At 33.5% G+C, this 17705-nt stretch overlaps 1 protein-coding gene across 6 annotated transcripts in view; it reads left to right on the top strand.

Annotated features, from left to right (window-relative positions):
* pbx (Pbx homeobox protein) overlaps positions 1 to 17705 on the top strand; it is a 71503-nt gene that overhangs the window by 49198 nt on the left and 4600 nt on the right. For 2 of the 6 annotated variants that reach the window (XM_085491749.1, XM_085491747.1), the window contains exons 3-8: positions 5603 to 5856; positions 6157 to 6347; positions 9164 to 9299; positions 9496 to 9628; positions 11874 to 12010; positions 12680 to 17240. In XM_085491749.1, coding sequence (XP_085347875.1) covers positions 5603 to 5856; positions 6157 to 6347; positions 9164 to 9299; positions 9496 to 9628; positions 11874 to 12010; positions 12680 to 12829 — 1001 coding nt within the window. In that variant the 3' untranslated portion in view covers positions 12830 to 17240. 6 annotated transcript variants of the gene reach the window in all.

The following is a 17705-nucleotide window of genomic DNA, read 5'->3' as shown; positions in this document are numbered from 1 at the left end:
TAAAAGCTGATTAAATTTGACTGCACAAAATGGTGATGTGACTGCACTAGTTGGTGATGTCACTGCACTAGTTGGTGATGTCACTGAGCTTAGTTGGTGATGTCACTTAGCTAGTCGATGATGTCACTGAGATAGTTGGTGAGCTCCTTTGGTTATGTCACAGAACAAGTTTGATTCAAAATAAACAAACAAATAACAGGAAAATACATCAAAATTTTGACACCAATAATTCAGAGGGTTAATTATGTTAATGGGGACAAAATTTCAGAAAGCGTCTCAAAAGTGTTATCAAAAACCGCAATATTCATATTCCTGTAGTCATCAAATTAATGGAAAATTTTCTCTGAAATCAAAGAAGTTTGCAGGTAGGCCTTTCTCTACCAGAAAACACAAATATTTTAGAAACTTTCAGAATAGTGAAGAAAATTAAAACAAAAATATAATCATAATGATGGTAATTTGTAAAACGCGCTCTGATTGGCTGTATCTGTTTGTGATCACATCCTGTAAGAACTAGTAGCTCTGATTGGCTGTATCTGTTTGTGATCACAACTAGTGGCTCTGTAAAAATGTGAATGTTGTTAATCTTGTGATTCTGATTGGCTCTTTACATTGCAATTTACAAGTAAGTTGTTAACAACTAGGAAAACAATACTCCATCAATCACTGCAGGTGTGTTGAATAGAAAAAAATGCCCATCGATTTGGGAATTAATGCCAAGTTCATGTGGGATTTAATTAGGCATTCAGCTTGCATCGTTGCATCGTGATTTCCAATGCTCTATAAAAGATTACATTTAATGGGATCATTATACCATCCCAAGACACTAAACTCCTGCATTTGCTACTGTTCAATGAACATGACAATTGACTTTCTGATGGCTATTAATTAAGAAATGATGAGAATAAGCAAAAATGTTACCATGGTTACCCATGAAGATTAAACTAAATTACCTGTGGACTGATGACAACCATATTAGGAACTGTGTTTATTGTTACAGGACTATGTATGGCATTCCTAATGCATGTCAGGATATGGAGTTGTCTGGTTTAGCTTTATTATTGCCAAATTGTATCTGGATCCTTCTTTCAATTTGATTGCTTACTGTAAAACACTTTATTTTCACAAGGAATTAATCCTGAAGGTATGATTCAGTGATAATAAAATTATTTGAATATACCTTTTTTCTATATTTTACATTCAACTCAAAAATCAGGGAAAATAAATCCCACACAAAACCACCAAGAAACGTCTTTTCAGCAAAAATTAATTCCAGCTAAAATAAAGTATTTTACAGTATTTGATTCACATTTAAGATTTACAAGCTTTCTTAAAAAATTGTTTTTAAAAATATGAAATAGGAAATCATTGTTGATAGATGAATTGTTTACAGTACTCTCTGGATGTCAGATGTGTTAATTTTTTTTTAGAAGCACATCTCTAATAGAAGTATATGTAAAGCAAAAATTACATTTATTGTATGCAGAATCATTCAAATATGACTTGTTTTGTCCTTAGACACTCGTCAGTCATTTGTATCAGCACATGTGCTAGTACTAGAGCAAATATATCTAGTTAAGTCATGTCTCGACTTACTGGTATTTTTAATTATTTTAAAAAGATTAATTAGTCTGCAATGGAATTCTTATTTATTAGTGTTATATAGCTTTGAATATTGAATCAATAAAAAAAGATTCTGTATTGAGTGAGGACATCATTTTTTGGTCCAATATTTTTCACTTTTTTTTTGTTTCTTCATATATTATTTGTCAAATTTGGGCTAAATTGACATAAATTTCCAATTGGTTGCAGTTCTTGATCAAAATGGTTGACTAAATATGAGATGAATTTGGTTTATTATTTATTACAAAAGTTGACTATTAGCGATCTGAAAAATAGTTTTACAGTAAAACCTATGTTACTGACCCCTTGTCTATAGTGACCAACTGTCTATACATAGTGACCAACTGTCTATAGTGACCACTTTTAGCAGTCCCATAGCATAATGTATGAGCAACCTGTGTATAAAGACCACCTAAGTTACACTAAATTAAATTCACTTGAACTTCTAAAGTAACAATAGAACTTGAACAATAGATCAATTGTTTTCCTGCTTAGTTCATGAAATTCCTCAAAACATCAAATAAGTGAAATTAAATGCCAGTGAAAATAACTTGTTTTACAGTGTTCACTTTTCTTCACATGGAGTGATAAAAAATCAACACAATCTGCTGTACACAGCCTTTGTGATGATGTGGCACACAACTCTGTATCTTTCTAACGCCTAGCAATGGTTCACCTTAGGGTTTTTAGTTTTTACATCAATCAGTCATAAAGTTCTTGCCAACCAAAATATTGTCTGGGAAATCATGAATTATTGTTTCATTGCAGATGACAAAAGGCATTTTTAGAGTCTCATTTACATAATATGTAATGTTGGTGACAGGGATACGGATTTTTCATTTTGTAGCAAGAGAATAAGTCGATCCAACCGCAACTATTGAAGTATACTAGGAGCTCGGGAGCACACCAAATAAATAATCAGTAATTTTAAAATACACAAGGTAGCTCAACCAGTTTTCAATCTTCTTGAATAGATAAAACTGGTAATGTTGGTTTTTATTTTATCTATGCAAGAAGTTTGAGAACTGGTTGAGCTACCTTTTGTATTTGTATTTTAAAATTACGAATTTTTCAGTTAAGACAATCCGTGATTGCAACTGAAATTAATAATAGCTTTGTTTTAGATCATGGTAACAGAAATTCTATTTTAGAGAGAAATTATTAAAATAGAGAAATTATTAGATAAAATTTGGTCTTTATTTATTGATTTGCTGAAACATGGAAAGATTTGTTACTGGTCAGAGTGTGTGCCAGTTGCCCATCATATAATTGAGGAGGGCGGTGAGTTTTGCCAAAATATCGTGAAAATAAATAAAAGTATATATGCTGTAAAAAAAAAGACTTCATTTCATTAAAAACTAATTTTTTACAATCATTAAATGATGTTCAGTACGGAAAGCACAAGTTCCAGCAAATGGTCCTTTAACTTTTACATTGACTACGTTCTATAAGTCAATTCATATGCATCTCTTTCACCTATGATAGTTTATCGTTTATTCAGCATTTTCATTATTGCCAAGTATACTTAACGGAAATAAGGTCATTTTAGAAAATAGAAAATCACTGACACATAAAGCATTGTGAGCTCTCCTGAAATAATGGTTTTGGTCATGAGAATCTAATTTCAATTTTTTATTAGCTTTTATATGATTTAAGTCACTGATATTATTAAAAGCATCAAGTTAGCCTGAGGCTTCCATCTAAAGGAAGTCCATTCGAAACTAAAGTGTTCTCATGCTTGTCTCTAGCGAGCATTGGTTTCTAATTCGATCTTGATGAACATGACTCAAAATGAACTGTCTGAGATATCGGCTGTTGATCTCTATTAATTCGTGCATGTTACACATAATGGCCATGACCACAAATCCAAGTTAATGTATTATAGTATAGTAATTTATTGCTGTTTCAGATTTTAGTTTCGGGCGATTTCATAGCTGCTTGGGGTATCAAAGCATTTGAGAAGTGTTGAGCTAATTTATGTGAGTTGATATTAAAGTGATACTATAAAATAATAACTGATGAAATCGTTAAATTTCACCATCTATATTTTCATTGTCAGAGCAGAAAGACGCATGCAGCAAGACTGGAAATAAACGTACCGTCTGCTCCAACCATATTGTTTTTTTTCCACCATTATTTAAAATTTTCATTTGTATATCAATACTTTCACATACTGGTATTTTAAATCCCTACTCTAGGCACTGTTTTCACTAATTCTTTCTTATAGGTAGTAATACGTTAATACACTATGCTGGATTATAAAAAGTTAAATTTTTCAATTTGTAAACGTCCATTAACAGATTCTTGCAACATTCTAAAAAATTAATGAAAACAAATTTGAAAACTGTTAAAATAGTATGGAAAGGAATAATTTGCCGTATTGATGGACATTTTTCAAATTGAAGACATGTAATTTAACGAATCATACAGTTGCAGATGGGTGAATAATTATTAATTTCATATGTTCCCTGATGTACGACTATGACAAATGACTCTTTGCGTCCACTGAAACAGGTGTATGTCGTCTGTACTTTCATTATTATACAGAAAAGATCATTTCTCTCTCCATAATTAGACACTTCTGTTGCAATTTGTGTCACAAATTGAATTTTTTACTGTGACATACAGAGAAATGTGACATTTGATCTTTTTGATCAACTTAACGTATGCCGAGTTCTGGTATTTTACGATACTTGTCATGCGAAGTCAGTTTCATTGTAAAAATGAGTTCGCCACAAATTTGTAGGCAGCAGGCTTTCATATGCTGTTTATGGGAACAGTGAATTATTAATTTCCTTGCTTGTGTCTTTTCTTTATGCTTTATGCTAAATTTTTTTTCAAATTCATGTGAATATTTCTTGTTGTGTCTTATTCAAAATGAATCAACTCTGTAAAAATTGGCTCCTCTTTTTTGACTGATGATTGGGGGCGCTGTTCAACACGTTCCAAGATTCTTCACACTGCAGGTTAGAGGTGGCATTGTTGCTCCAATCAGCAGCTGCCTTATTTATAGCCCTGTCATTGCTCATTTACTTTAGAAAGGCATTGTTTTGGTAGCTCCATTACATTGGTGTGCTCAGAATTTTGAAAGCATGCATATATGGCGCACTGATTTTTTTAAATAAATTTTTTTTTAATCATTATCATTGCTGGCTTATATCCCAAAATTAAAATTAAAAAAACAGGATTATGAATATCTTAATATTTATAAGTGGATTCTAGGTTAGGATAGACAGCAGCAACTACAACTGCTGTAATCCTGTAAACACATTCACTGGGTTTTATTTTCACTGATATCTCCTAAAGTAACGATGGTTTTGCTGCACTATTTTAAACAAATTCAACATGTAATTACAATATATCTCATTATTTTACTGGAATGCATATCATTAACATAGTGAAATTATACCAGTTAAAATGAATACATTCACAGTTATACAAGTACAGTGCAATTTAGTGCTGATGTCTTATTCCATATTTTCCGTGAGTTAATAAGGATATATTTCTTGATGTATTTTTACACCAATATTCAATAATGGATTACAATAAAGATATTATTACTTGCTTACAATAGTGATGAATGAAATACAGCTATGGCACACACATTGCATTCAGACTCCAACAAAGACATGTGTATCACAGTTGAGGCTGTGGCTTGCTGACCCTAGGGTATGGGGTTGTTAATCTTTTTCAACCATCATGTGATTCCACCAGGAGGTTTTATGATCTTTTAATATCTTAATCTGGTGTAACTAACAAGCTGGTAAAGCTGATCAGTTTCTATGTTATTTGTTACAACTTGCTCTGTAACAATAGCTTAATAAAGTTTCATAATTTGGAAATTTTATTTCGTATTTTTTATAGATATAAATCAGTATTTTATTTTTATATATCAGCGAATAAATAAGCCTGATAATTCTATACATAGTCTATAATTTGGTAGAGAAATTAAAATTTTTATTTTTTCTTTATTTGCCAGTACTGAGCATTCGTGGAGCACAAGAGGAAGAGCCGCCAGACCCACAGTTGATGAGACTGGACAACATGCTTATAGCTGAAGGTGTTGCTGGTCCTGAGAAAGGCGGTGGATCTGCTGCAGCTGTCGCTGCTACAAATGCTGCAGCAGGAGGCGGCCCAGGCCAACCAGATAACGCAATAGAACACACAGATTACCGGGCTAAATTAGCACAAATTAGGCAAATATACCACACAGAACTGGAGAAATATGAACAGGTAATTGTCTATGCATAGAGACAAAAAAATCTGAACTGATTATTGTGACTAGCTGATCTCTGAGAACTTTCATGTAGGTTTCTTATTGGCAAGGATTTAAATTCTCTTATTTTCCACAATAATTGTTTTCTGTTTGGAAACTGGTGCTATAATTTTTACTTCAAGAGTTTACACGGTTTTCATGCTAATATATGAATTGGATCAGAAATATTTAATGTAACACAACTATATGCATTTGCAATTTATTGTTAATGTCAATTTCCTAAAATATTTTGAACTAATCATATTTTTTTCCTGCAGGCTTGTAATGAATTTACCACCCATGTGATGAACCTTTTACGCGAACAAAGTCGTACACGTCCAATAGCACCAAAAGAAATAGAACGTATGGTTGCCATTATTCACAGGAAATTTAATGCTATACAAATGCAACTCAAACAGAGCACATGTGAGGCTGTCATGATACTAAGATCTAGATTCTTAGATGCCAGGTGAGTTTTATGATTAATGAAACCTGTCTAGAATGAACACAGTGAAACCTGTGTAGAATGAACACAGTGAAACCTGTGTAGAATGAACACAGTGGAACCTGTGTAGAATGAACACAGTGGAACCTGTGTAGAATGAACACAGTGAAACCTGTGTAGAATGAACACAGTGAAACCTGTGTAGAATGAACACAGTGAAACCTGTGTAGAATGAACACAGTGAAACCTGTGTAGAATGAACACAGTGAAACCTGTGTAGAATGAACACAGTGAAACCTGTGTAGAATGAACACAGTGAAACCTGTCTAGAATGAACACGGTGAAACCTGTGTAGAATGAACACGGTGAAACCTGTGTAGAATGAACACAGTGAAACCTGTCTAGAATGAACACAGTGAAACCTGTCTAGAATGAACACAGTGAAACCTGTCTAGAATGACACAGTGAAACCTGTCTAGAATGAACACAGTGAAACCTGTCTAGAATGAACACAGTGAAACCTGTCTAGAATGAACAGTGAAACGCAGTGAAACCCGTGTAGAATGAACGCAGTGAAACCCGTGTAGAATGAACGCAGTGAAACCTGTGTAGAATGAACACAGTGAAACCTGTGTAGAATGAACACAGTGAAACCTGTCTAGAATGAACACAGTGAAACCTGTCTAGAATGGACACAGTGAAACCTGTCTAGAATGAACACAGTGAAACCTGTCTAGAATGAACACAGTGAAACCTGTCTAGAATGAACACAGTGAAACCTGTCTAGAATGACACAGTGAAACCTGTCTAGAATGAACAGTGAAACCTGTCTAGAATGAACACAGTGAAACCTGTGTAGAATGAACACAGTGAAACCTGTCTAGAATGAACACAGTGAAACCTGTCTAGAATGAACACAGTGAAACCTGTCTAGAATGAACGCAGTGAAACTTGTCTAGAATGAACGCAGTGAAACTTGTCTAGAATGAACGCAGTGAAACTTGTCTAGAATGAACGCAGAACACAGTAAAACTTATCATGCTCAAAATGTAAGAAACTTCCTAGTTTAGTGTTTAAACCAGCATGAATGGACTCCCTAGACTCTTGAGACCAGCCTGTATTAGAGTCCTTAGGCTTGTGTATAATTACTCAACTACTGCACGCAGTAATAATTCCAAAGGACATGGTTTTAATACTTCTAAAAGGTTCGTCAAGTTTCCTTGAAAATAAATGTGGTGCGATCTTAACCAGTACAAGTGACTGACATTTAAAAATGCACTATTGTGATTTATTTGACTATCTCTACATTGGTTTGTATGATTTCATATTTGTTCTTGTTCTAAGGTTTATCAAGCAAATTATGCAAAGCTTTATAGACCTTTCTAAACATTTGATGAAGGGAAACCAAGCGGAAGACATGAATTTATTGTTTCTGCTTGAGATATGATGAGTGTCTGAATATGTAATTGTCTGGATATTTGTATGATGAGAAAACACGGGATTGGTCATCATGAATGCCAGCACATCTAGAATTTTTACCTTGCCTGGTCTCCATCAAATGAAGAGAAAATGTCTGTCTTTGTCATTGTTGTGATTAAACTAAAACTCATCCTATCTTTTGAACCAGTCTGAGCTCTTGGCCAAGTTTAATTTTAGCTTGTGTAGTGTGTACAACTCCCAAATTGATGTGCATCTCTATGCTTTAGTGATACATCTCTGTAGTGAGTTTGGTGAAAATCAGTCAAAGGCACAAAGGGAGTTGTGATGTGGTATGCATTTTTAGCTTTTTTTGACCAAAAGCATACTTAAAAAGATCTAAAAACCTTGGCTTTGTCTTGATGGCTTGTCGTCTTGGTTCACTATTAAAATTTTTCATTCAGCTTATGAATAAGCTTTGTTGATCACAAGTACTGGGAATGCAGAAGTTTATTCACAGCTGGTCATGAAAACTTGGTATAATTATACTTCCAGATCTGATACTAGAGAGTGGAGTAATCAGAAATTGATTTTCAACTAGTTGCATCAGAGTTTGTAATTTGACACAGTTTGAGGCATAATGATATTGAGAGGACACTCATTTCTATGACTACGTACTCATTTTTAGCTCCGCTGTCGACTTTGTCAAGCGGAACTTATCATATGAGTGATTGTTCGTCATCTGTGTCAACTTTTTACATTTTCAACTTCTTCTTGAAAACTACAGTTCTTATTGCTTTGATACTTGGTGTATAAATACCTTGGGCAGACCTCTCTTAGATTTGTTCATTTTTGTGATGATATAATTAATTCTCTAAATTTGATGAATATTTTTTGGTAAAAAGTGATATTTTTGACTTTTTTTGTAAACCACAAGTCCGATTGCTTTGATATTATACATATAGGTACTACAGGTAGACCTCTCCCAGATTTGTTCATTTTCTAATGATATTTTCAGTTTTTTAATTAAAATATGCTTTGCAAACAGCAGAGCTATCTCAGCCGAAAGGCTGCTTGTTTTCTTACTGATTTCAAATCAAGCTGGTGTAGTCTGTAAACTATATAATATCCGGAACAGGGTCTTTTCTCGTACAATATGTGCTTTTAAAATGTTGCACAATCATTCTCATTTGTATTGTACCAGGAAATTGTATTCTGCACTATTTTGGTGGGTTCACAAATGAGAAATCCCTTTATGAAGCTTTATTTTAAATATTAAACACAATAGTATAAAAAGGGGAAAAAATCCTTTTAAACAGAGACAAAAATAGGTTAGTTACCTGTTCTTTTCTGTGTTATGAGTAGATAAATTTAGTAACACATTTTTCATTTAATTTCATTGAATTATTCTCATTTATTTCCAGACGAAAAAGGCGGAATTTCAGTAAACAAGCTACAGAGGTTTTAAATGAGTATTTTTACTCTCACCTGAGTAACCCCTACCCTAGTGAAGAGGCAAAGGAAGAACTAGCAAGGAAATGTGGAATTACAGTAGCTCAGGTGAGTAGATATTGGACTATACCATTGTATTGTAGGGGGATATGCCCCCTATGAAGGGTGAAGTATAAATAAGAACTTGGTTGACATTGTTAGTGTCAACAAATTGTGCTGAAATGTGATGTCAGTATATTTACCACAAAGTCACGTGATTGTCATGTGACTAACTTTCAGAACCCTTGTTTTGGCTATTTTTCAGGTGTCAAATTGGTTTGGTAATAAACGTATTCGATACAAGAAGAACATAGGTAAAGCGCAAGAAGAGGCGAATTTATACGCAGCTAAGACGGCAGCTGCAGCAGCAGCAGCAACCAATCAGCACTCTCCTACTGGTCAGCCACAAAGTACTAGTTCATCTCATCGTGGGTAGAATTTGAGAAGTTACTTTATAGCTCAAAGATTTGGAACCACAATAAAACAAATACCCAAAAGTTTTTTCTAATTTGGCAAATATAATGACAACTTTTTGGCAATCAAACCTGGAAAGTGATGTATTGTGAATGTTTAATCCATGACTATAAATAACTTTAAGAATCTGACCACGACTACTTTACATTGTCATTTTATCTATCCTCTTGTTATAATGGCACTGTCTGTAACTGCACTATCAAAATTTGCATGTTCGTTTGTTGGGTTTTCTCTCCTCTGCTTCTGTCACTTTATGCATTGTATACTGGTAACTAAGCAACTCGATGGGTTCTTTCAACAAACTGGTAATTTAGTTTAGTTTAACTAGTGCATTTGGGCATCATTTGTTTACATTTTTGCCAACTAACATGCCAGACACAAAAAAGGGTGCATAAATCATCACTATCTAATGTTCTACTGTGACAAAAGTGACCGAACTTTGTTTCATAAACCAAGAAACAAGTATTTTGTTTATGGCAGCGATAATACTGTTTGTATCTGCAGGTGCGTAGAACTTGTTCTTCGCCAATCAGTCACTGTGTATACATACAAAATGTAAACAAGTACATGCTATAGTCAAGTTTACTGTAGTTTATAATACTAAATATCTTCCAGGTAGAAAATTAGTTTCTGCATTCCCATCCGGTGAAGGATACCATATATGGAATCACATCATGTAGTTTCTTTCAACCAATGGCTTTCTGTTTCCTGCATCCCCTTCCGGTGAAGGATACCATATATGGAATCACATCATGTAGTTTCTTTCAACCAATGGCTTTCTGTTTCCTGCATCCCCATCCGGTGAAGGATACCATATATGGAATCACATCATGTAGTTTCTTTCAACCAATGGCTTTCTGTTTCCTGCATCCCCATCCGGTGAAGGATACCATATATGGAATCACATCATGTAGTTTCTTTCAACCAATGGCTTTCTGTTTCCTGCATCCCCATCCGGTGAAGGATATCATATATGGAATCACATCATGTAGTTTCTTTCAACCAATGGCTTTCTGTTTCCTGCATCCCCTTCCGGTGAAGGATACCATATATGGATTCACATCATGTAGTTTCTTTCAACCAATGGCTTTCTGTTTCCTGCATCCCCATCCGGTGAAGGATATCATATATGGATTCACATCATGTAGTTTCTTTAAACTAATAGATTTCTGTTTCGTGTATCCCCATTGTTTGAAAGATATCATATATAGAATCATATCATATGTTTTTTTTCAACCAATTGTTTTCGGTTTCCTGCATTCCTAGAGATGAAGGATACCATATATAGATTGATCATGTGATATCTTTCAACCAATGGCTTTTCATTTCTCACTTTCCCAGGATTTATGGATACCATTATATAGATTAAAATTGGGTCACATGGTTTAATTTAACCAATCATATTGTTTTGTTTCTACTAGTACATGCAAATGTTTATTGATCTGCTTTGTCTTTTTCAAAAAAAAAGGACAGAAAGACAATTTTTATTTACCAAAAATGTATTAGCTATAGAATGGAGATGATAGAAGAGGGGAATAGATTCTGACTCATTGTTTGTGTATACTGTAAAACATGTTGAAAAAGTGGCATGCAATTTTAGTGAATTGTGGTAAAATGACGTAATAGTTAAATGTTGATTTAGCGAATCTCTCTTGTCATTGTTGATTTCTTTGTTTGGCAGCCATTTTGAATTTATAATAAAGTTATTAGCGACATCTTGAATTAGCGAATCAGTTCTCTCGCTAAATTTGCGAAAAAGACATACTCGCGAAAAAGACATGTTTTACAGGTATTTCTCTGTCAGTAACACCATTCACCTGACATAATATTAGTTTGAATCACTGATACTCATGTCAACCCAAATTTTGGTGCAGAATTTGTTATTATAAAAATTCTATGGGAATAATGTGGGACCACAGTGCATAGTATTCTGTGGTAAATCAGAAACGCATTTCTATCACATTTACAAGCTATCCTTCCATGGGTACTAGTGTCCTTCTCCTAATTCCGAACCTGCTTGCTAATCTGTAATCTAAAATGTTTGAATAAACATGGTGTACCAGATTTTTTTTGGTCAATTTATGACAAAAATATTTGTGGATGTTCAAATTGCATGCTGTATCAAGTTTATGCTCCATTTTTAATTTATGCGCATATTATATCTTACAGGATCCTCAGGCTCCTACCCAATGACATCACAATCACAGATAATGGGACAGCCAGACATGTTCATGGGCATGCAGCAGGTTAATGGAGATAGTTATTCAGCGTCAGGGGCACAAGTTGGAGCTAACGTACAATCACAGGTATCACCGAGCATTTCACCCCTGTAAATCTTGATCTTGATACCCCTCCCTCCATAATGGTTTGACCCAATTCATGTAAACTAAACTGGATCAAGTCTATTACAAGCTAGAGAAGTGACAGGGTTGAGAGTTTCTCTTTTGTCTTGTGCACTTCTTGTTTCTGACTTTCCACCCCTTAAATGGCAATGGTTCACCCCATATACTGTTAGAGGGGGGGTGCCCTATTGAGTTCAAACATGAAGGGTATACCATAACATTTCTCACTATGTTAATATCTTAGTTTCTCTTTTTTAACCAAAAAACAACACTAAGTGTATTTTTGAACTTTTTTCCCTTCAAACTATTACTTCTCTGTAATCTTTTGTTCAGTGAGAACACTTTTTCAGAAGTTTTGCACATTTAAGAAGCACAGTTTTCATCATAAATTCTTGCACTTTGTATCCATGGTTACTAATAACTAGAAACCATAAGATCTCTTGGTGTTAATTTATATTAAACCCTACAAGGAGGTCTTGTTTAGTTTAAAAACAAAAAAGTACATTATCTCATGTATCTGTCAACATTTTCATCTTCCATTTTCTTGTCTCTCTTGTTTCTATATACATTTTGACCTGTTCAGTCGCCCTCAAAATAAAATTGTTAATCTAATGTGTTGTGGCTCCAACAAAGGTGCCGGGACTACGCCATGTGATATCATCTACTGGAGGGTTCAGCTCTGAGCAACAAGGGATATATTCGGATCATCCTAATATGGGATATGGTAATCACCCTACTTCTGCAGCTACAACCACATCTGGGGAAATGGTAGGTTCCACGTGACGACCTCTGACCTCATGGCCTGTTTTCCTTTATCACTTATTTATCACCACAAGGCACACAAATATTGTAATATTACCATGGCTACCTAACTGCATGTAAAAAACATAAAAAAAAAAAAAAACACCAAAAAAAAAATGCGAAATTATAAGTGCCTATGTAATAAAACTCCAAATTTTAGGTCTCCAAGGAAGTGCATAACTGTGGTACACTTCTTCTGCCAAAATCAAGTGTCTTTATAAAAACATTTTAAAACCTGAGTGAGTGACCTTTAGACATTCCAATATAAAATGCTTAAAATTGTGCCCAATTTTCAAGAATACGACAGATTTTGTTTATAAATACATATTTACTAATGTTTTGATTTGTAACTAAAGAAAAGCTGTGATATGCATACCTATTTAAATTTCTTACGCTAGAAGTGGTTATAAATAGATTTGAACTATTCAGATCAAACTTTATCAGTTTTCATTACACAATAATTTTATACAATTTGTTCTAAAAGCTGCAAGTAATCCCAAATTAGATTGTACAGTCACTCGCAGGATTAAATTGTACCACAGTTTGGCACTGAACTGAACATGTGTTGGCAAGTCTATTGACCACCACAAGGCTTGGAGCCGTCCATTCACATAACAAAAATTTGCCAAAATAATAATTTTTTTTGTGTACAATTGTAACAATGTCACAGTATTTATTGGGACACCATTTTCTGTACACACCAGCCTCTTATGTCTGACATTTTTAAACTAAATTAATTAATAAAATATTCTGTTTTTTTTTTTTAATTTTGGTCTTCCATTGTCTTTCAAATCTATTTTATAACATATGTTTGGATCTCCAGATACAATTAACTGTTAATTTTTTGCTCCAAGTATGAAATCAAACACTAGATGCCAAGACGAGTCAAAGCAACACAGTCATCCTGTAGTAGGTGTTCAAATTTTACGTGGATTGAAATGTAACCCATATTGAACTTGTGGTACAATGACTGTGGTGTCTTTAATGCAGATTGATCATAAAATTACGACTCAATTACCTATCTTCCGATGTGGACATCAGAGGCTTGTGATATCATGTGGCGTACCACACAAAATGTCTTCATACAACTCAGCTCAGTATAATCCATGTGGGAACCATGTGAACCATACATATTGTCAATATTACCCAATCAGAAACCTCTTGGAGATCACATGACATCATCCACATAATAATTATACAAAATGTATCATTTTCATGTGGCAACGATGTATTCTCCATATCAGTATCACATTGACAATGCCATACATACAATTTGAAATTCAATTTATTCACATGATAATCACATGGAAATATGTGCTACATGTGTGAAGATGTCATTCATATAGTGATTATGTGAAAACATGTAACAAATTTTATTTTGTAACTATTTAAAATTATAATTAAAAAAAACTCAATTAGATCACCAGGCTCTTTAAAACTGTCATAATTTCAACAAATTTCCCTTCATTGCCAAATATATGGTATTACCCTTCATTGCCAAATCAGACCTGTATATATTCCATAGTAGGGTAGGTAGGACACTTAAAACATAAACATTTTTTGGGGACAAGTTGGTTCCTCCATTTGAGAAACCATGCTTTTAAACATGTATATACACAGATTTTTTTTAAAGACGAATATTGAACACCATATGAAGTTTGTACTAACACGGAGAAACCCAGATTTGTTGGACTATAGCATAGTCCCTCACAGCTCTCATTGACTTGCCTATGAATATTTTGGTTTGACTAGTTCCGGTGAGGTGAAAGGTCACCATTATGAATTTTAATTGCTGACAAGGATGCATGTATACAACAGAAGAGCTGTGAGAATCAGAAACTCTGATTCTCTGGGTTAAACATGTCTGTACTTTTATCACCATGTTAATAATCTCATTCCTAACACTGACTTTGGGAGATTTCTCATTGCAAATAGTCTAGTCATGAACATTGTAAGTTCTTGCTATCACTTGTTGTTAAAAAATGTTCATTCTTTGAACTCCAATCACTTTTAATTTGCCTTTATTCATTTTTACAAAAGTATCTCTTTGAAAATTGGCATATAGTCATTATTCCCTGTATCTGTCAATTGGAACATGAGCAATTGGTATCTGTTGCTAGGGACAATAGTTGTTATCTGTTGCTAGGGACACTAGTGTGATATTATGCTATTTGTAATGAGAAAATTTACCTGTTGGTAATACTGTGTATTTTTCATTGTTTCAACAAAGCCCCTGGCCAGCATATTCAGTATTTGTTTTTTAATTTACCAAGTGCATACAATTTCATTTTTTGTAAAAGAAAACTTTATTTCAATAAATTTTTGAAACATTTACCGGTAGATATAAAAAATGATTTTATCAATTCATTGTACTTGGATTATAAAAATTAAAGAGATGCACTGATTTTTTTAAATGAAAATATGTATGGGTCAAAGTTGAAGGTTCAAATTTTAATTTTTTCTCGTCCTGCATGGGTCAAAGTTGTGAGTTAAAATGTTTTTCTCTTCCTTTTAGATACTAGCTTAAAGCATTCCAGTTGTCTTGAGATGTTTTTTGACATGTCATTTTTAAATAAATTTCTGATTTTTAAACTTCAGTAATTGCCACTGCCAAGCAGAATGAATCATTTCCGACTCTCAGTTTTTAAACAAAATAGAATTTACGACTGGTTCTTGAATTAAAACATTTGAATTACTGTGTAATAAGCCTGATTACATCTTGCTGAATCTGAGCCTTACTTTTGGAGAGTTGTTTTCCCGCCAAAATGTTTTGCAAGAATTCTAGAATGTTCTATAAATTCAAAATTTTGAGCAAAAAAGACTTAATTTGATATTCCTTACAGATTTTGATCGATTATTCTCAAGTAGATTTGAAAGAAAGTGAAAAAATTTGACAATTACAACAAAATAATCAAATTATTTGGTCCCATTATGAACCAATTTGCATATACTGTATATCTCATCTTTTATTAGCATCTACATAGCAGTTTTTAGACATATGATTATGCTCATTTGCATAGCTAAGGTCAGAGTTCAACAAGTACCAAATCCATCATGGCTACCAAAATGGTTTCTACTGTAAATTTACCAAAGTTTGCAGAATATCATCATTTTAACCACCAAACCAGATGGTTCTTTCCATTTGTTTTGGAAATAGATAAAAAGAAACTTTTGCTTCTGATTATTTTTTTTTCCTGTAACTTAAATGTCTTTAAAATTACTTCATGGTCTGTTACACAGAAATTTAAAAAGTTTAGTTAGGTAAATGGTTGTATATAAAATTTATGTAAACGCTCATTGCTATCTCTGACTGTTTGGATTGTATCAACTGATAATATTCCAACATGGAGATGGCAGTGTGTGGTTATGGTTGTTTGGTATCGTTTTATTTTAAACATAAACTTTTATGTAATCTTGCATGCAAATCCTACAGTTGAAATTACTATATTTGCTTTATCACATGTGCAAACTCTTACATAAAATCCTCGCAAGTACGAGTAACATAAATTAGACGTAAACAAATGTTGGTTTTTACGTGTCTCTATTAGAGGGTATGTTTTTAATAATTCAAATATGGTAATGCACTGTCTAAGATAAGTAGTGATTTACCTTTTTTTTTTTATTTTAAACCTTTGAGTGCCTACTTTTGTCACCTTTCACAGTCTGCATAATTTGTTTGCAAAATGTTGATCAAGATCTGTATCCAATATAAAATTATGTTCATTTGATTCCAAATTTTCATAAAAAAATAATGTACATTTTGCAGGGGAAAAAATGTTGCCACTCAAAGGGTTAAATCTGATATTTGTTTTGAAATGAAAAATGTGTACAAATATTATTACTGAAACCATACAAAACTGCTCATACAACCTTAGCCAGTATAATATTGTATAATCTTATTCAAATAATACCAGTCACCTTGTACATAAATTATTTCTAGTAAATGCTGCACTCTTTTTAGAAAAAAAAATAAATAAAAAAAGTTTCTGATAATGATCTATTATTATTGATAAACTTGAACCTAAAAAAATAAGATGCGGGACCAGAGAATGTTACCATGGCTACCACTGTACAGAAACTGATTTTACTTGTAGTGTACAGGGTTTCTTAAGCCTATTTAAATTATGCCTATCATTCCTTGTAACACTTTAAGAGAAGCCACATGATTGGTTGTCTGAAATGTTGTATCAATGATATAGGGACAAGTAGCCAATCGTAGAATAGGTTAGTTTATTGTCTTGCTAGCTGCTAGCCACTTGACAGGAATTGTATTTTGATGTTAAAGACTGGGTGGGATAAAGCAGGTGGTGATTTTGAGATGAAAACTTCAATATGTAAATTTTTTGTCCACATTTTGTCAACGTTCTATGAATAAAGACAAGATGTCAATAAATATTGTAATTTTTGTTTTAGTTTTACTACTGTAGGTCAGCTTACCATGACCTTTCACCTATGACTATTTTGCACCCCCCAGGTTGTTGATAAATATTAATGTTGATTGCACCTCTTTCTCTTGATGTTCTTGACTTTCTCTGTGTTACTAAAGGTCCATTTGATTAAGAAGGTTCTGCTCAATAATTATTCTTTATCTAGCACTGACTTTCCTGAATTTAGACACTTATCACATGACCCACTGAGTTGGTGAAAACCTAATCATCACTGTTAATAAATATTGGAATAGACGACAGTCCCATTAGTTTCTAGACGCAGCACCTTTTCATTAACCCTCCCAATACACTTTAATGCTTTACAATACACCAACAAACAAGTACTGTTTATTACCATGGTGATAAAATGTGATGAAACAAACCAAATTTTAAAAGATCACCATATTTGGTGGTTATATTATTGTCAGACC

This window comes from Saccoglossus kowalevskii, chromosome 17 (genome assembly GCF_978046115.1).
Source record: "Saccoglossus kowalevskii chromosome 17, keSacKowa6.1, whole genome shotgun sequence".
Taxonomy (NCBI): domain Eukaryota; kingdom Metazoa; phylum Hemichordata; class Enteropneusta; family Harrimaniidae; genus Saccoglossus; species Saccoglossus kowalevskii.
This window is presented reverse-complemented; position numbering and strand designations above follow the sequence as displayed.